General features: G+C 36.3%; 1 protein-coding gene across 2 annotated transcripts in view; it reads right to left on the bottom strand.

Moving 5' to 3' along the window:
* LOC135479063 (cyclic AMP receptor-like protein A) overlaps positions 1–20066 on the bottom strand; it is a 30692-nt gene extending 10626 nt beyond the window's left edge. For both annotated transcript variants that reach the window (XM_064758781.1, XM_064758782.1), the window contains exons 1-13: positions 19964–20066; positions 18678–18730; positions 16004–16058; positions 14556–14612; positions 13122–13182; positions 11626–11713; positions 11062–11151; positions 9458–9493; positions 8258–8336; positions 7388–7435; positions 6004–6086; positions 3918–3994; positions 3189–3259 (exon numbers count right to left, since the gene is read on the bottom strand). In XM_064758781.1, the coding sequence (XP_064614851.1) occupies positions 3189–3259; positions 3918–3994; positions 6004–6086; positions 7388–7435; positions 8258–8336; positions 9458–9493; positions 11062–11151; positions 11626–11713; positions 13122–13182; positions 14556–14612; positions 16004–16058; positions 18678–18730; positions 19964–20059 (894 nt within the window). In that variant the 5' untranslated portion in view covers positions 20060–20066. The remainder of the gene's footprint in view (positions 1–3188; positions 3260–3917; positions 3995–6003; positions 6087–7387; positions 7436–8257; positions 8337–9457; positions 9494–11061; positions 11152–11625; positions 11714–13121; positions 13183–14555; positions 14613–16003; positions 16059–18677; positions 18731–19963) is intronic.
* Between the last annotated feature and the right edge of the window lie 1915 nt (positions 20067–21981).

Genomic DNA, 21981 nt, shown 5'->3' with positions numbered 1-21981 from the left:
TTTCAAAACGCAGGAAAGGTAACTCTTCTGCAACAGGAGAACAGTTCCGATCTCAAGGAAACAAAATGTGCGCACAGAATAACACAGGCCTAATTCACTCAAATTATACAGGAAGTTGATGACAGATATTTCTCAGCGAAATCCATTTATAGCTGGAATACATGAGTACAAAGATTTGTTGCATACTGAGGGCTCAGAGTAGACAACCGTTCACAAGATAATGCTGCGAGATGACTTCCACATTACCCGAATAATCGTTTGCCCTTTCGATGCCTGCAAATTTAATGGTTTGTAATAGACATCGAATGTCTTACTAGTTGCTTCAATTGAATTCATGGGTATAATTGTACATGTAGGCCTACACGTGGGGGGATATGCACACCTCACTGTCAGTGACTCAACCCCATGTGATGAGGATTAGCAACCAGAGCTGCCGAGCGCCATGCAGGGCAATAAAACGGGCGGGGGGCTAATCACTCCCTTCTGTCATCTTGCCGCCAACTGCGTTCGTGCAAAAGGAAACGACAGTAACTCACGTGCAAAATTTAAGGTCATTTACCAAATCCTAATCCTTCTACTTTTTTTTAATTTTTTTTTAAATTTTTCACAGTTTTATGAAGATTGCATCTTTAGTGACACAAACAAATTATTTGAGCCTCATTTTCATAATAATTGCACGTATAAATTCCACTGCAAAAAAAGTGCTCCAGTCCTCGAAAAGGTTGATGATTTATAGTATTATCCAGTTTTGGAAATTATATTATTAATTTATTATTATTATTATTATTATTATTATATATTATTATATATTATTATTAATATATTAACAATTGCATCCACATCACTATATGTAAAGAAAATCTCTCCTGATTCAAAAAGTAAGGAATCACAAAATGACATATAATAAAGAAAGAAATACAGTGCAAACTACAACATACAGCAACTAAAATATATGTAGATGAAGCCTGTAGACGTACATGTACAGAAATGTACAAAAAGCTATTCACAGAAGGCATTAAAACAAGAATACACAAAATGTATAAAAATCAAAATGATAAATTCCAGCTATCATGCCACATGATAAAGCATTTTAAAATAGAAATGGTATTTAATCAGCAAATCTGTCAAAAGTTGGAAGACACTATAAATACTGAAGCTTTATACTTTCTGAAAATTAGCATGCCTCTATCACTGTAGTAAATGACAACAAAAAAAGAATGCGGGCTCAAATAAAAAATTTTTTAATTAATAATCACAATAAAAAAATAAAAAAAAGATACAAAATAAATCAAAATATATTAAATACAATCGCTCATCAGAGACATTTTGCATAAACCAAATTTACAAAATCACGCAGACAAATGCCAGCTGAATACAAAACATAGTTATATCTACACAGCAGCAGTAGATGTTAATGTAGCAAAATTATGTGGCTGGCAAATACATGTACGTAACCAAAAATTTGTAACATTGACAAAAAGCATGACAAAAATATACATCAAACAAGTGCTTCAAAAAATAATTTCCATGATAACACGAGGAAAATCGAAGAAAACACAATCTGCAATAGGCTGTGGATTGGTGACATGGATTGTTTGTGTGCGACACAACAAATCTTTGACAACAAGGTACTGTATTGTTACTGTTAAACTCAGGAAATCTTTGATAACAAGGTACTGGATGGTTACTGTTAAACGCGGAAAATCTTTGATAACAAGGTACTGTATGGTTACTGTGAAACGCGGGAAATCTTTGACAACAAGGTACTGTATTGTTACTGTTAAACTCAGGAAATCTTTGATAACAAGGTACTGGATGGTTACTGTTAAATGCGGAAAATCTTTGATAACAAGGTACTGTATGGTTACTGTGAAATGCGGGAAATCTTTGACAACAAGGTACTGTATGGTTACTGTTAAACGCGGGAAATCTTTGACAACAAGGTACCGTATTGTTACTGTTAAACTCAGGAAATCTTTGACAACAAGGTATTGGACGGTTACTGTTAAACGCGGAAAATCTTTGACAACAAGGTACTGTATTGTTACTGTTAAACTCAGGAAATCTTTGACAACAAGGCACTGGATGGTTACTGTTAAACACGGAAAATCTTTGACAACAAGGTACTGTATTGTTACTGTTAAACTCAAGAAATCTTTGACAACAAGGTACTGTAATGTTACTGTTAAACTCAGAAAATCTTTGACAACAAGGTACTGGATGGTTACTGTTAAACGCGGAAAATCTTTGATAACAAGGTATTGGACGGTTACTGTTAAATGCAGGAAATCTTTGACAAGAAGGTACTGGATGGTTACTGTTACTGTACAGAATGGTACCTAAACATACATGTACCGTTACATATAGTTTTAGCCCTTATCAAACTGAATTGCATCTGCATGTTTTAACTGCCTGGTAACACCATAGTACTGTACAGCTGTTGCCCGTCACCCACAGTGCAGTACTGCGGTAGGAATCATGATTGCAAAGTTTTGCCAGGTCTATGACTCCTGTTTCTTACCCATATTAACTTGAACTACTGTAATTCTTCAACCTTTTTGCATGCTTACTAAAAAGGTTTATATAAGCATACTCTTGAGGCATTATTTGGTGCAGACTATTAAAATTATACTTTTTGTGAAGGCCTAAAATTGGGCAATCCAACCAATGTAGTTTTGTCTCCAAAATCAAACTAAAAATGTATATAAATGATGCTGAAAGCTGCTGAGTAAATAGGGCACCTTAATTTCTCAACCTTTTCGAATATGATAGAGAAAATTCTAGACAATTTATGCACAATTATTACATGACTTTGAAGACAAAACTACATTGGTTGGAATGGCCAATTTTAGGGCTTCACACATAGCATATTTTTTTCAGTCTAAACAGAATAATGCCTTCAAAATATGCCCAAATAAACACCACTTGCAAACATGCAAAAAGGCTGATGGATTGTAGTACATCATGTTGGAGAGACTGATGGTTATGAGCTGTTCAGCAGTATGAGATCAGGGTTGTGTTGTGTAGGTAAATGTACTGGCTTAACATCAGGTTAATACAAACATTTTGTGTGGTGACAGCCAGATACAATTGTTCACTGATACACCTTTTTCTTCAACGTATACATGTCGTACATTTTATTCGTAAATTCAAGAAGAACAAACTTCTGAGCCACACACAACACTTACCTTGATCTGTGATGGGGTAAGTCTAGCCGTGGTATCTTTGTCCATACCAAATACTATAGCATTGAGCGCCCCTGAGAAAGAGAGAGACAGAGAAAACAGTGAAGGTGGCGGAAGCATACAAGAGCCTGAGTAAGATTGTACATGATGGCTATGTTATGGAGAAATTTTGATTGTTGATTTTGATTTTGAATGATTTTAAGGCAAAAAAGCCCACTGACATGAAGCGTTAGATGAAAGACAATTAAACACAGTCCAGAAAAATAGTTAGTTTTATTCTTTCTTTGTCATCGTGCAGTGCTAGTAAACTAATGACCAGGCCACGGAGGCCCTACCCATTTTCAGTGTAAAGGTTTGAAGGCATGTTGTCATACCATATGCATGTATGGAGATCTGATATGAGACAGGTGTACATGTCAAGTCAATATCTAACAGAAACAACATAAGCAGCACAAAAAATGATTGACTTAATTTTCAGATTTGACTTAAATTCCTCACCCTAACCATAATCCTAACCCTAACCATAAGGCTACACACGTTTAAACTGTTGTTTTACAGGCAGAAATAATATTTTTTCTCAATGTGGGAGGAAAAAATAAAATTAAAACTTTTGATGTCCACCAATAAGTGCCATCATTATACCAAACAGTGAATGGACAGAGGCTGCATTCAAGAAGACAGCAGTACTAAATATGGCAGACAAGAGGGACGGAAGGTTGTGCATGTACTAACCATGTAGTGGAGCAGAGATAGAGGCCAGTAAGACCAGGGCAAACACGTGGTTCTCGTGATCTACAGCGTTCTGGATCCTAAAAACACAAACATAACACGTAAACACTGAGTCATGGATTCAGGGATTGATGGGTGATATACTCAGTACCTTAGAAACCCTCACTTACACGATATAATTTTAGCTGACAGTTTCACTGGTGGAATAAATTCAGGGGCTCTCAGTAAACCAATCAACCAGCAATTGATAAATGAATCAACCAGCAATTGATAAATGAATCAACCAGCAATTGATAAACCAATCAACCAGCAATTGATAAACCAATCAACCAGCAATTGATAAACCAATCAACCAGCAATTGATAAACCAATCAACCAGCAACTGATAAACCAATCAACCAGCAATTGATAAACCAATCAACCAGCAATTGATAAACCAATCAACCAGCAATTGATAAATGAATCAACCAGCAATTGATAAATGAATCAACCAGCAATTGATAAACCAATCAACCAGCAATTGATAAATGAATCAACCAGCAATTGATAAACAAACCCTCACCCTAACTCTAACCATAGGCTACACGAGTTTTAACTGTTATTTTACAGGCAGAAATAATTTTTTTCTCAATGTGGAAGGAAGGATTAAAACTAAAACTTGAAGATTTGGGTTTATTCCGCAATTCTCACTGCCTGTGGAGCATTGTTTAAGATAAGCGGTCCACAATGCTAAGCTCATGTCAATGTTGGTCCTATCACATTCACTGAAGACCACTAGTCTTCCACCAAATACAGCCTGCGCATCAGTTCCTGACATTCACATAAGTTTGCTGGTAACTTTACAATGGTGCATTCTGGTTTCCAATTACCCATAAAACTGATGGTGATCATATGTAAAGTGAAAAAAGAGTACGTCTTTAAGCAACAATCAAGAAAGGAAAAGAAAATCCTGCATTTATTTGCCAGAGTTTATGATGTAGGCTGACATGTATATGTAGATGTAATGTTGCTGCTTTCCTTAATAAGTACATGAGGTACATATATTAAGACATTAAGAAAGATCTAGAATGACACAAAGACTGAATCAACAATTCAAACATAGATTCCCAGCAACAAGAAGATAGTGAAAACGTCTCTAAAGTCTAGCCAGTATTAATAAAATGTCAATGGGAATAACTCTTACACAAAGGGAAGTAACTCTAATACAGCAGTAGCTCTTACAATGTACATGTAACCTCTTGTTTTACATCATATATTCACAATGAAATATAAACTTTATTATTAGGAAGTATTAAAAAGAGTAAATCTGAATACTTGAAAGCATTCCAGGTTAAGTTATAGCGTAGCATTCCAGGTTAAGTTATAGCGTTCCACTCTAGACCTACATGTAACTCTACGTGAATATTATCTTCACACTATGCAAGACACAATCCATCATTCTTCTAAAAGTATTGCCCTGTTTTACTAGTATTAGCTTGTTTCTACAGAGATTAGTTTTTTGTTATAACTGAATGTTCTGTATTGCAACAAAGTGGTTCTCAATTCAAACAATGTTTGATCAATGCTTAGTAATGTTTGTTACATATTGCAGATCTGTAAAATCCTTCAAGTACTTCAAGCAGCTTGCAGTAAATCAACATTGCTCACAAAAATGATGGTTATTCTACACCCTGTAACCCCAGAGCACTTGAGTATTATAATTTATTTATTTATTTGATTTGTGTTTTACACCGAACTCAAGAATATTTCACTTATACGACGACAGCCAGTATTATGGTGGGAGAAAACCGGGCAGAGCCCGGGGGAAACCCACAACCATCTGCACGTTGCTGAAAGACCTTCCCAAGTACGGCCGGAGAGCATGAGCTGGACTTGAACGCACAGTGAGGTTATTATAATTGTTACCAATGTAAAATCGTGGTCAAGAGCTGAAGAAATGCCAAGCGGCATGTCCAGGGCTAAAAAAAAAAGAAAAAGAAAAAAAAAAAAAATATATATATAAATAAACACATGTACATGTAAGCTCACTGTTAAGCTCGCCAAGGTGTTGCATGAAGATATGCATATGTCAACGGTTGTGACCACCTACCTGTTAATCAGCGGAAATATTGACACCGCCAAGTAGATGAATGGGTAAGCCCTTAGAACAGCAATGTCATTCTTCATCAGTTGCTGAAATGATAATTATGGTTATCAATGCAGCTAAGCACTGCGGATTGATACAGAAAAAAATATTGTCAAATTTGTACAAGGCTTGAGGGCTTAATACTGTCAAAAGTTTCTTTTAGGATTCAGGTAGCTGAATTCAACCAGAATAATACACAATCGGCTAAAAGTCATTTACCTAGAAATTTGGCAAATTATTTCTTATTAATATTTCTGCCGCAAAGATGTTAAAATAGTTTATGCCAGAATGCATAAAAATGTCTTTGACATTTTTTTTTTTGCACTTAAAACCTACAGACAGAAAATGAAGTAAAGCTGTTATCCAACAGCGTTGCCATGGTCCATGTGACTAGACTTTTACCACTTCTGGTAGCCTGATGTCTATGAAGTTCATGATAATGGTAAAAAAACATGAAAGCAATGTAAAGGAATGTACAGGATTTGAACCCTACACTGCCAAGCATTATTTACAATTGGCCAAGTACTGAAGACTAGAATAGAGATCAGGCAGCTTTGATCCTCTGCTGATACCCCAGGACAGAAGACAGAAAGAATATAATGTTGTGAAAAAGTTGGTGCCACAGAGCAGAAGATCTGATGCAGTCTTGCATGAAGCTCCCGTGTTATTTACATAGAATGGTTCTGTCAAATTTCTGTTTTTTTTTTTGGTCTTATTTGCATACCAAACTACAACCTTTTTATAATATGGGTAAAAATTGACAAAACCATCCTATACAAATAACACGAAAGCTTTATGCTAGATTGCATGAAACCATTGACTGCAGTTTACCATGGGAACGGTCATCAGCTCTTTTGCTCTTGGGCAATCACTTCTCAACAATGTATTCTTTGTCTTTTGTCCTCGGGCATTAGCAAAAGATCAAAGCGGTTTGATCTTTATTCTAGTCTTCAGTACTTTGCAAATTGTAAATGATGCTTGGCACTGTAGGGTTCAAATCCAGTACATTCTTTGACATTTTTTTGTGTCTTTTTACCATTATCATGAATTTTACAGACATCAGGCTAGCAGAAATGGTAAAATTCTAGTCTCCTGGACCCCAGCAATGCTGTTGGATAACAACTTTAATTATTATTATTATTCTTAGTCAACTCGTAAAATTGCAATATCTCAAAAACTGGAAAAGGTAGAAAAACCAAAGTTTGGAGCTTTACGGAGGAACATCTGATCAAAATCAGATCAAAATTAGCTGTTTTGGCCTTGCTAAATTTGAGTTTCCAAAACTAGGGTACCTGCTCTGCATGGCTCAAATCTGGCCTGATCACACAAACTTCACCCATGTACTAACCTTGTGCTGCTCCACATCCGGGTCATAGGTCCCCTCCCATCTGTTTGCCTACAACAAAGCCCATAACTAATTTAATAACTTCCATACTGCCTCATCTGCTTGCCTAAACTAAACAGTAGTAATAAAACACTCTGGATTTGAGAATTTATTTTCAGTTGAACAGTGAAATTTATTTTTATTTATTTTTAAATTAATTTATTTATATGATTGATGTTTTTATGCCATACTCAAGAATGTTTCACTCATCCGGCGGTAGCTAGCACTATGATGGGAAGAAACCAGACAGAGCCTGGGTGGAAACCCATGACCATTGATATTCTACAGATTGTGGAGAGACCTTCCAACGTATGACCGGGGAGGAAGGCAGTATCAGCCAGACTTAAACATTATATTGCGGTCGCTGTGAGTTCAAGTCCAGTTCATGCTGGCTTCCTCTCCGGCCGTACGTGGGAAGGTCTGCCAGCAACCTGTGGATGGTCGTGGGTTTCCCCTGGGCTGTGCCCGGTTTCCACCCACCATAATGCTGGCCGCCGTCGTATAAGTGAAATATTCTTGAGTACGGCATAAAACAGCAATCAAATAAATAAATAAACATTATAAAGCTAAAACCACAATAAAATATTGTCTACTGTATTTGGTCACCACATTTACACATAATGACATTTTCTCATCTACCTGTGTAAATTAAATATAATAAAAATAAAATAAAATTCTTCTCAATTTAATAACATTACATTTCAGTTTTTTTCCATCTGACTGACGCAGTAGAACTAACTAATATTTACAAAATTTCACAAATGCCACAAAAATATTATCAGTTGTTACATTTCAACAGCGTTATTCAGTACAGGTTCATTGCGAGGAACTCACCCGGCGATTGATCTTGACAATGATATAGATATAGGTTATCATCATCATAGTAATGATGCAGAAGAGAGGGCCGTACCAGCTGAAACACACAACAGTCTAACATTAATAATTAGTGAACACACATTATTTATTTATCACTTATTTATCAAATGAAAGACCATTAAACACTGTCCAGGAAAATAGTTTGATATATATATATATATATAACATACTAAAATGCAATATAAACATAGGCTTCCATGATGGTCTGCTGGGGCACAGAGAGTATCAGTGACGTCACAGCAAATATTTTTGACTTGAAATAGTTCGTTTTGAGGTCCATTTGTTGAATACATTCATGTAGCTCTGAATAAAGATGCATTCTACATGATGGAATATACCAATATTGTGTGAGTTAAGTGGCAAAAAGCTGAATTGACATCACCTGTCCCAATATGGTAAGAAAACTCCACAGTACAACTCCAAATTTAAATGCATTTTACAAGCTCAAAAAATATTCTAGAAAAAATAAATCAAACTATTTTCCCAGACAATATTTAATGGTACTTCAACTGACATGTACTTCAAGCTAGTTTGTCCTTTGCCTTCAATACTCACATAGTGTATAGGACCCAAAAATTTCTCCATGACTGAGCTACACATCTGCCTCGCTACTGTCAGAGTTACATGTTTTGAGGTTTGCTTGGAGTGCAAATTGATATCCTTCTGATTATAAAATGTAAGTTTCAGTAATGGATGATGACCCGGATTTGAATCTAGAAATTCACAAGTTTTGTGACAAATTTTTAGGGCAAATACAGTAATATTATTTATATAAACAGTAATATTTTGTGGGGATGTTGACGAAAAGAACAAAATCTAGACACTGGGTATGGCTCATTTGGTTTCATTTATGTTCATTTTTTTATTTTTTATCAGTTTATCGTCACAGTTTATCGTCACAGTTTATCGTAGGGATTTCAAAATACCCCAAAATCACATGGTTTGGCTTTGAGGATACAAACAGACCTTAATAAATGTAGTATGAGTGGAAAAGTGAATAACTCTCTATAACGACAAATGGTTTAGAGTTATCTCCCCTTCTCCTGATAAGTCTACCATGGGTTTTCCACAGGCAAACCAATACTAAAAAAGCCTCCACTGTTGGTTTTAATTGTATGGTAACAAAACATAAAAGAAAAAAGAAGAATCTGTCCTTACATGCCGACTCTCCACTGCCATTCCTCTTTGATCCAGCTACAAAGACAAACACAGATGATCATGAGTAAATGTTAAAATACAAAATATTATTCACTTATTTGATAACAGTCTTATGCCGTACACTAGAATATTTCACGTATACGATGGTGGGTGGAAACCAGACAGAGGCGGGGGGAATCCCATGACCAATTGCAAGTTGCTGGCAGGCCATCACTCATACCCGTCCACAAATAGGTCACAATCTTGTTCTAAGAAATACCTTTTTAATGCCATAACAAACTGAACAAAGTTTACTGTGATTTTAGCCAGAATGAAGTACCTTCCCTTGTCAAAGCTAAGTTACAGTACACCGCATTATTTTACTCAGTAATTGTTATTGTTTTATTCAAAATAAAACTAGTATATTCAACAATATGCTTAACATGATGTTTATCAGTGGACATCTATTATAAGCTCCTTTATAACAGAGTGTATTTCATAATAAAACCAGATATTCTTATGAAGGACATTTAAAATTGGTGTTTTACACCGTCAAGAACATTTAACTAATATGACGACAGCTGGCATTATGGTGGGAGGAAAATGGGCAGAGCCCAGGGGTAACCCATGGTGATCTGCAGGTCAATGCCATATCTTCCTACCTACGGCCAAAGATGAAGCCAGCATGAGGTGATTTCAACTCAAAGATACCTCATTGGTGAGAGGCTGCTGGGTCATTGTGTCGTGCTGGCTAACAACACGGGCCACACAACCACACAACATCAGCCACACAACATTGGCCACACAACATGGGCCACACAACCACACAACATCAGCCACACAACATTGGCCACACAACATGGGCCACACAACCAAACACCATCAGCCACACAACATGGGCCGCACAACATGGGCCACACAACATGGGCCACACATCGGCCACCCAACATCAGCCACACAACATCAGCCACACAACATCAGCCACACAACATGGGCCGCACAACATGGACCACACAACATCGGCCACACAATATTGGCCACACAACATCGGCCACACAACATCGGCCGCAGAGGCCCCTGATTCCCATTAAAGGTTAAGCGGGTACAACGTTCGAGGTAAAACAAATGTATTTATTAGGTTAATTTTTACATCTACACAAAATGGGAATACCCAAAGTAAACAAAAAATTCAGTACATTTAGACAAAGCCTTGTTCAAATGGTAAGATTTGCTGCATCGACCAGCAGAATTCAGCTGTGATCATGGTGCGATTTCTGTGCTCACATGGAGCAAATTGGTACTATTTTCAGTTGACTTATAGAAATTGCATAGAGTTGATACAACAAATTGCACGGTGCAAACGCTGCATATGAGATATACTTGGCTGTATAGTACACTTGCCACTTGACTGATTTACATACATGGGACTGTGGTAAGTCCAACTTAATTATAAAGGATACCCCAACATGTGCATGTATGAATATGTTTACAAATGCATATACTTAATGCAGTGCTGTCTGGAACCCAACTTTATTTAATCTTCGCCATTCTTGTCCTAGCTTTATTTCTATAAATCAATCAATAAATAAATCAATAAATGTACAAATCAACAGAACCGAACTCACCACCACGCCCCTGCTGGTCCATAGTGGTCCCCAATAAAAGGCAGAGAAGACATGAGGAGTGGGAAGAGCCAGCAGAGCAGATGATATGCCCTGTAATCAGAGTTATGCACAGGAGAGTTATAACATAAACACTAACACTGTTCAGTTATGCTGAAAGACCTGAAATTTCAACCCAAAAACAGGTAAATAAATATACCCTCAACCTTTTTGCATATGAAAGAGCAATTTCCAGAGCAATGTATGCACACAATCACTGCTTTGGCCCATTTCAGGTCTTCACAAAAAGTACAGTTTCATCAGTCTACACAGAACAATGCCCTGGGAATATGCTTAAATAAACACCTTACAAAAATGCCAAAAGGTTGAAGAATGACAGTATGACACAATTCTCTCATTCTAACAAGTTACAGACTGTATTTACAAACACCTCATGGCCATTCTTGTGAAATTGTATCCAATGTAAAACAGAGCTATCCTGCCTTGTTACTCATCTTTATCAAATACATGACAGAATTCCCAACTTAAAGTTACAACCAAATCAGCGAGATGAAACGCTGGACTTACCATTCGTATTTCTCTGTAATCCTGAGCTTGACAACGTTCATGTAGAGGTTAAAGGTCACACAGCTCACCCATAGCAGTACGGTCCAGTCTGTAAACACACAAGATATTCAAGAACGTTTAGAGTCACTTTGGTTTCTGACAACATTTGGGTGCCGAAATTGCTGGCCGCCCAAACGGTTAACCACTCAAACTAAACAAGTAAATAAAACAAAAATATGATGGTTTACTAATTAAAAAGTTAAGTTTTCATATAAATTTCTTTCATTCACAGACTTATAAAATTCTTAGAGAGCATCATTTTGAGTTACATTTTGAAAGTTTCTTTATGCACAGCAATAATGTCACCACTGTTATGACAGAAATGCTGTAAATCATACGACAGATTCAGAGCTAATTTCAATGCCGAACGTGCGACAAAATAGCCCTGTGGGCTTACAGTATGCACTTCCTACCCCTGCCAACTATACACCTGAGCAACCTATGTTTTATTATTTTACTAAACACAGCATAAAGGTCATTAGAAAATTTCTAGGGGAGAATAACAAAACTCTTTCAATGTTCCGTGATCAGTTATACAAGGGGTAAAACACAACACACAGGCTAGCCAACCACAAACAGACCAAGGGCTTGGCACTACACCCACTAAATGTAGCTGCCATGTAGAGAACTTTCTGTCCGGCTTACAGTATGACTTACCACACACCTACACTTAAAAGCAAAGAAACACTAACATACATATGGGGTGTATGCCACATCAAATATCAATAAAAGCTGCCCATAAATTTAAATTTATAAATTTTTATATTTTGATTTATTTTTTCAACCTAGGATGTTGCACTTGAAACTTTGGATTATATGGTGGCGTTTTCTGACAATATCAGGACCGGTGATGCCATATCAGGTTTTTGCCAGACAGCACAAATAGAATCCTACATTTCATCATTCAAAATGTACATGCATACAAATATACATGTATGGAGGCACTTGCGGTATGGAACGAACTACTTCAAGCAAAAATATGCATGTGACATCACTGATATAGGTCAATACAGACAAGCATAGAATCTGATGTTTCACAACCACTCTAATCAGTTGGACAAACTTTTAAAATAATAAATGAAACTATTTCCTTGGACAGTCTTTAATGGTCTTTCATCTGATAGATACGTCATGATTTTAGTGTTTTCTTAGCCTTTAACATTATATTACTATACATATACTAGCAGCATACAGGACCCACAAATTCAGTCAACAGAACCTAAAAATAAATTCCCTAAGTACACTCAAAGAAATCTACAGAAAATTTTTTTACTGTATGAAATGATTGGTTAATAATAGTACCTTAAATTATTGTCCAAATGAGTATTACCAAGTAAATAATATCATTCTACTGTATCGTTTGTATCTAATACTGTTTGTTAATTATTCAACAAGTGACAAAGAGAAGCTACATATAGTAATGACTTTTGATGTGAAAATGAGATAAAAATCCTCACCAAAATATGTGAGCCAGAAAGCTTGGAAGTCACAGAGTGGGCCGTCAGGATGAAGATCTCCCTACAAGACAGATCATTATTTATTTATTTATTCATTTATTTGATTTAAGTTTTCCGCCGTACTCATGAATATTTCGCATATGTACGATGGCAGACAGCATTATGGTGGGTGGAAACCAAGCAGAGTCCAGGGGAAAACAATGACCATCCGCAGGCTGCTGCCACATCTTCTCACATACAACCCGAGAGGAATTAAGCCAGAATGAGCTGGACTTGAACTCACAACGACCACACTGGTGAGAGGCTCCTGAGCTATAATAGTGCCCTAGCATGCAATCCACTAGGCCATGGAGACCAACCCACACAGGTCATGTTTTAAATTACTCTATGTATTTCACCTAAAGATTAGTATTTTTCAAGAGACAAATTTGCATGATTCCTTCTGACATCAAAAAGTTTACTATTAAGGTTTATGTGCTTTTGACAGAACATTTTGCGTATCAAGAATATTTCACTTATACGACGGCGGCCAGCATTATGGTGGAAACCGGGCACAGCACGCGGGAAACCCACGACCATCCGCAGGTTGCTGGCAGACCTTCCCACTTACGGCCGGAGAGGAAGCCAGCATGAGCTGGACTTGAACTCACAGCGACCGCATTGGTGAGAGACTCCTGGGTCTGTGCTGGGCTAACGCTCTAACCAACTGAGCCATGGAGGCCCCCAGGCCCCAGGTGAAATAAAGGGCACACTGGTCAGTTCATCCTTCATTTATGTGAAGGCTGCTTTATGACGTGCCGTACACAGGAATGACGGATTTAGATCAAAGTGGACAGATTTGAGCGTACAGAAAACCTGAAGAACCTGCTGTGACTTCACTTCAACTGCTACCTGAGGAGCGAGTCGGCATGAACAGACTGAATGTTGTTCTGTATCATGGTAATTTCCAGGAAATGCTATTTGGAATGGGGTAATAAAATCAGTATCATTATCATTATTTGGTAGAATGTTAACAAGAATCAAGTAATGTCTTAAAGATCGTCAAACAAGATGAGCGTATCACAGCAGATGTGGGTTTGCAGCCCGTGTAGATACGCAAGACGAGTTCTGATGTTATACTCCATCAGGGTGATGTCCCTTTGTGTCATGACATCCTCGCTTTACTGCACTTGATACAACGTGGAAAATTATCCACAAAATAAAACTTTAATTTATTTAATTACCTTAAACATCTACTAAACTAAATATTCAAGAGAAAATAAAAGTGATAAATTACTGATGATATTAATTATTAGATAAACCTTCCCGTGGTAAAGTCCATTGATTAGCCTTCAAGTGTCGTAAAGTGAGGACATTGCGGCTAAAAAGGAATCTAAATGTGATGTTGTAATGTTGAAACACAAAATTCTCATACTCAACCAACTTTAAACTTACCATCAAATAGGCTGTGCAGTTAAGGAAAGCTGAGATGCTTAAATAAAGGATTAACCTCTGCAAAACAAAAACACGAATTCATGACATCATACTACAGTAAATAAAATGATTACAAGTATAACAAAGGCATCTATTTCTTTTTATATCAATCATGGATGAATGCACAAGTCAAACTGCCATATCAAAATGGACGGGTATTATTTTACACACATCAGAGTCAAATCTTTCACTCAAGTTGCATACAAGATATAACGTGAATTACACTTAAATGACTTTTAAATCATGTAATCACAAGGCTATCGTAACTCTTTCAACCTTTTCACGTGTTTGCAATGTGTTTACTCAAGTAAGTTCTGAAGGCATTATTCAGTGTAGACTGATAAAATTATACCTTTGTTGAAGTCCTGAAATTGGCCAATCCAACCCATGACGTTGTTTCCAAAATCAAATTAAAAATGTGCTAAAATTTCACTGAAAATTGCTCTTTCATATGCGAAAATGTTGAGGAGTTTAGGTACCCTTAATTAGGATGACACTAATTAGTTGTGTCTTGATCTAAGACTAAAAAGATGATGGGGATTAGAAGCTTCATTTTCTCCTGTAAAGGATACCTGAAACACTGTGGTTTTATTTCTTAATGTGCAGATTATCAATGTAATAACATATAACAGTACAAACTAATTTACCACTTTCGCTTTAGGGCGTAAAAATGGCTTCAAAGTACATTTTTAATGTACCCTCTTTAAACAACTCTGTGGGAGACAGACTGAATCAATCTGGTCAAATGGGGCCCGGAGTGTGGGAAACAGATCGAAAAGTGTGTATGCAGCTCAGAGCGGCGATAAGCTTGCTCAAAGAAGACATGCAGTATATGTTTACATGTCACCTTGCCCACATTGTAGCAACTGTTCAAAGGGCTTGGGGCACTTCAGGGTGTTCACCGAGTTTCGAGCAAGATCAACGATGCCGTAATTTTCGTAAAATTCTAACCGTTGACGGAAAATATGCATAACATACTGGGGCAATCAATAATTAAATATACAAGGTATAAAAATTCCCCAAAAATTACATTTTTTGAACAAAAATTCTGGGGCATAATTATCTCATTTTGGCATAGCAACATAATCTTTGTTTTAAAGTTCCTTTTCATGTATCATTTAAGAGGCAATACTGTAGAAATTTGTAGAAAAACGTCAATGTTTGCATATTTTCTGTACTTATCAAAGAACAGATCAAATTATTGCGTTTTTGGTCAGATTTAGTTATCAGATTAGTACCTGTTCTACTGTATAAATATAGTCATGATAGTGTTAAAATTATTCTCAAGTTTTGAAAAAAAGTTATAATGTTACTATATTACTGATTTTATACAAACAAGACCGATATTTTGTGAAGGGTAAATATTTGGGCTATTCTAAGATTACAGATTTCTGGAATGGTGGACTTACCTGTGAGAATATCATATACTTCCTGTACAGCCATATAATGCCTATCATGAAAACACTGCAAATAAGGAGAAGCATTATTAAAAATGTAAATCTTCAACCTTTTCAACCACTAAAGCACTTTTTTCAGTGGAATTCATGCATACAGTTCTCCTCAAAATGACACCAAAAAATGATGTGTTTGTGTCAATAAAGATGCAAGCTTCATAAAACTGTGCAGATTATTTCTCTACATCGCATAATTCTTTCAAAATGTTTCAGAATATGGCGGTGGTTGAAAAGGTTGGAGAATAAATATGGTGGTGGTTGAAAAGGTTGGAGAATAAATATGGTGGAGGTTGAAAAGGTTGGAGAATAAATATGGTGGTGGTTGAAAAGGTTGGAGAATAAATATGGTGGAGGTTGAAAAGTTTGGAGAATAAATATGGTGGTGGTTGAAAAGGTTGGAGAATAAATATGGTGGTGGTTGAAAAGGTTGGAGAATAAATATGGTGGGGGTTAAAAAGGTTGGAGAATAAATATGGTGGTGGTTGAAAAGGTTGGAGAATTAGGGTAAACTGATCTGTAAAAGCACAAGGCAACTGTTTCAGTTAAGAAGAAAACGATTCATTATCATGACACAGTGAACTAATATTACCTTAATTTTAGACTATGTGTAAGATTGTCTATATCGCCACGGAAACTTACAGTTCACTTACATAATACTTCAGTTATAACATTTGTTCATCTTTCTGGTATGGCGAATATTACTATAACTATAACTGTTACACAGTGCCGATAAACTTGTTTTTTTCTTGTCTTCTAAAGTAGCTGAAGATACCCAACTTTTTATCTATGCACAGAGATTATGAGACACATTTTAGAAAACAAAAAACTAGAGCCCAAGGGCTGTCAAATGGGTCTATTGCTCTTCTTCTAACTTCTCACAGTAAGAAAGAAATTTGTCTCAGAGCATAATAAAGGAAACACAAAGGCTGGTTATAAATGAACACAGCAGAAGACTAGAAGACTAAATAAAAATGCTGACTACTAAAAGGCTCTATGAATAATAACGTAAAATTAGTCACCAATTCGTCATAATTTTTATCCAGGATTTTTTCTTTTCTTATCAACAGCTCACTGGTTTCTACCTGTACCTCTGGTTCACCGAGCGAAACACTTTCATCAAGGGACATAATATCCCTTAGAGAAAATTTGGAAGCGACAACCAAAACTAGAGCCCAAGAGCCGTGAAATTGGTTTATTAATCTTCTTCTATTTTTATTTTTCTTGCAACTAATGACCAATTATTTTCCAGTACAATTCATTGGTCTTCTCCGCCAACAAAGGGCCTATCAGTCATTCTGTCCGTACTGGAGGACCCAGCCCCACCTCATTATGACGTGACTTTAAAGAGAATGCATTGCACCAGAACGTCATATTATAATATACTGTACGATTGTACACATTTTCCCGAAATTTTTTTGTTTTGCAACTAAGCTGTTACCATTTCTATTTGTTTGGTTAGTGTGAGCATGAAAACCTTCATCATTTGTACCACTGTCGTATGTGGCAACAGATCGAGGCAACATATCATGACACGATACATGTTTTCGTCCTTAGATTGCATAGTTGTATCTCAACTGTACAGATGTGGAAAAAGACACATAAAATACTTGTACAATCTGTCAGCCTTTTTTTTCGGATAATATCCAAATGCTAATCACATATAGCAAACATAATTAACAGCTCAGTCCACAATTTAATAGATAACGTCTTCTATGGACAATGAAAAACATTGTACCATAAGTTTGTTGGCATTCACCCATTTTTGGGTCCCCAGCAATACACCTGGAAAGCATGAAGTTGACTGAGTGAAGGGCGTTGAGAAAATCAAAAGACGTACTTGTGCATACATGCATTCATAGATCTACAAGTAGGCCTACCGAGATTCTTGTAGTAATACAGGCCTACATATAGGGCTACAAGTAGTTTAGGTACATGTTGATTGCCCAGAATTATGACTTGTCATAACATTCTAGAATAAATTAATTATTTCAGCTCTTCCTCACAAGGTATGAATTTGAATGGCCTACATTTACTTATTAGACCTCCACCTCAACTTGTAGGCCTACTGAGTTTATTCCAATAACTCGCTCACTGACAACTTTATTTTTTCATTTTGTGTTGATAGCAGGGGTTGCAGTATTATTTCATTCTACGGTAATTTGCCTAATGCGACTGGTAATTTTTTTTACCTGTCCAAATATTTCAGTAGACAAGAACAACTGCCATTTTAAGATTAAAACATGATATGCTTGTTATGCTAAATCTTACATTAGAAGACAAAAAGTCAATATTTGTGCTTTATTTATTTAAGAGCTTCCGATAACCTTTCATTACAAGAAACTTAATGAATAATCAATAAAAGCACGACTCCAAACATACATGTAATTTTAATTTTTGTTCAATGCATGATCATAACATATAAATCCCAACAAAACAATGAAAAAAAATCATGAAAGGAAGCCAATATTTGACCATAACACACGGTCTCTTTTGTTAAGCGCACTGGCACGGCGTACTTGGGTGAAACTACTTCTGGCAATTTCTTCACATTTCTTCATTCCTCCACAATGGGCCTCTGGCGATTCTCACCTATAGACCCATAGTAAGGTTACAAAAAAAACCCACTTACCACCCTACTAAAGAAATGGAGGCAACAGCTCTTCTGACATTTATGACAATATCCTGAAAAATAAAAAGGTTGGAGATAAATAAGCATCACCATAAAAATAGTCGAAACTGAACGTTTCGCAATAAATTGTACTTAACACAAATGACTAACTGGCCCATTTTGTCCTGATTCTGAGAGTTGTATTGATTTTAGAAAGGTGTTTTGGGCTTTGCTTAGAACATGGGATGATATTCTACTGCAAAACTGGCAAGATTCAGTACCAAAAATAATATTTGTGACATTTATTTCCTTCTAAAACTGCACTTTTGTGGACTTTTAGTCACCTGTTCACCGTGACTAACAAAGGTGAAATGACACAGAAAAACACATTCTCAAAAAAGATGACTTTACACAGGTATGATGCTGATGGTGACAGTGGACATAGCATTTCAAATGTTAAGCCTGCAGCCTTAATTAGGCCACGTAAAGATAAGCTGCGCTTACTGTCTAGACTTTCTTATCTCTCACACCAGCCAATCAACAATGATTCTGTATCTGATTATATTACATGTATCCTTATAAAGTGAGTTGATTGGATGAATATTTTTCCATGTTTAAGTATAAATCTGTAATGTATTTGACCTATCTATTTAATTTGTGTTTTACATCGTACTCAAAAACATTTCATTTATGCAACGACAGGCCTTCCCCTGTACACCCAGAGAAGAAGCAAGCAATCTTGAACTTTAAGTTCTGTGAACTTTTGTTGTTGTCATGGATCGTTTTTGGTTCAGCGAGATTCAGAACAGTTTAGCTGATTATTTTGACCACTATGTTGACACTGACTTACCCTAAGGAAATTTTAATGTGTGTGTGATGATGTGGTAAAAGTTCCTTATCGTCATTCTGACACATCTGGGGCATCACTCCGCCAGTAAGATTCCGCAGGAAAATTACACAGAGTAGGAAGGGGGCGGGAGTTTGAAATGTGCACAAGGTTTTTTTGGATGTACGATGAGTATCAATATTTTATGATATTGACATCTAAGAATATTTCGAATATCTTTATTTGAAAAAAAAAGTTTCCTATTCCGACACCACTACATACTACAACACAACCACAATTTTCATTCACAGGAAAGATTTGTCAGTAAAATATTCCTGACGAAATAATTAAGTCTTGCGAAACAATCAAAACAGAGCCAGTCGACATTCTCAAGTGAAGGGGGAAAAGGCCTACAGAACAGCTGTTCTACCACAAACAAAAACCCTTAGATACGAAAAGAGTTACAACAAATACAACTCACACAATGAGAAGGACTGTCAGGAAATATCGTGCAAGAAATCGGTGCCCATGAGGCATTTGTGGAGGTGACAGATGTCTGTATCGTTGACCCCGCCATCCTGTTGTTGTTGTGAAATTAGTGCTTAATGACCTCCACATATAAAGATCTACAAACAGGGGAGGTAATCAATGAGCTACCTAAATTCAACAATCTGATTAATTCTTTAATTGACTTACAGTCAACAGTAGATCTAATGTTAAATGGGGACCATCAGGGGCATCTAATATTATATACTATAGACATGATACAGCTTTATTATAACTATGTGTAATTAGCCTGACAGTATTACATTCAGTGGTCAGTTGTATATAGTGCACATGTATATTTATTTATTCATTTATTTGATTGGTATTACAGGATATACTTATACATGTACATATTCGTTAACACCGTTGTCAGTATATATGCCCTTATTTATTGCAATACCTCAAGCCACTGTATGACCAGACCCGGCTGAGCGAGAGACTACCCTAAAATAACAATGATAACTGTAATAATAATCATTTAAATTTAAAACAAGTTATTGTCCGGGTGATGATGTATATATATTCTGTTATTGCATCGGACTGTTTTATTAAATACAGCATATATCTATTGATTAAACATAAATTAAGATCGTATTAAAGTATAAAGGGACATTATATGTTAATTGAATATGACACAGTATTAAATGTTACAATAACATAATACTAGCGTCAATTAGATAAACTTTCTGCTAAAATTACATTTTTGAGTGTATATACGTCCAGCAGACCTAAATATCGCATTTTATACAGGCCTTTCTCAATCGGAAAACACGTGTAGGCCGACTTTAAATTTAATTACAACGGAAGTCAATATAAACGTACCAGTATGGGTGTAAATACAATCAAGACTCCATATTCTCGTGTGTTCCATTCCACGCTGTATACATGTAGAACCTTATGTTGGCATGTTTTAATGCAGCGATGTCCGTACACATATGTATATCGGCCTACACTTGTATGGAACGACAAGCCCGAAAATAGCCGGCACCTCCGTCCGTCTGCCGGTATCCGTAACTTTGATCGATGGGCGTCTCCTTCCAAAAACACAGATGGACGCGCTTTTGATTCCTTAAGAGAGTACACATACTTGTGGATGCCAGAATATGTATATATACACATACTGGCATCTGTTTGGGTATATGTTGTCTGGTTATAAAGTCCTATATGACCGTATAACCAGACAGTATATATCCAAACAGGCTGCTTTAGACTGGCGAAGACACTTTGTAGCATATACCGTAATTCTTCAACCTTTTTATTTTTATGTTTATTCAAGTACTTTAATTTTTGAAAGCATTATTCTTTGTCGTAGACTGACAAAATGATACCTTTGTTGAAACCCTGAAATTGGCCAATTCAACCAATGTGGTTTTGTCTTGAAAGTTGCACTGAAATGCTTTCGTATGCGAAACAATTGGGGAATTCTAGCATACACTAAGAAGAAAACAAACTTTCAGTTTCTGCCACGTAGGAATACTTTATAACTTTTTTCACCAAAAAGATATTCTGTTAAATTTAACAGAAAGTCTGTTGCCTGAGCGATGCTATAATGTACGTATCCTGTTATTGCAGCAGATTATTCTGTTAAATATAGGACACCTATTCTATTAATTCAACACAAAAGATTGTATTAGACTAACGGGATATTATGTTGAATATGACATGTTGTTATATGTTATAATAGAATTCCAGCATCCCTCTGAAAACATAATTTCTGTTAAAAGTTATAGATTATGTTTTGAGCAGAAATTGACATGATTTGTTCTTATATCATCACTTCTCCACACCAGAGAAATAAACTATTAAAAAAACTATTACACGGTACAATATATGAGCCTAAAAACGGTCACTTATTGAATGTGTTATTACGTTGGAGTTACGGTGTAAAATCTTTCCCTCACAGGGTACTCACCAAACTTCAACCCACAAGGGTAAAGACTATACCATCGACCC

This window comes from Liolophura sinensis, chromosome 12 (assembly GCF_032854445.1).
Source record: "Liolophura sinensis isolate JHLJ2023 chromosome 12, CUHK_Ljap_v2, whole genome shotgun sequence".
Taxonomy (NCBI): Eukaryota; Metazoa; Mollusca; class Polyplacophora; order Chitonida; family Chitonidae; genus Liolophura; species Liolophura sinensis.
The sequence above is the reverse complement of the archived record's forward strand: the minus strand, read 5'-3'. Positions and strand labels throughout refer to the sequence as shown.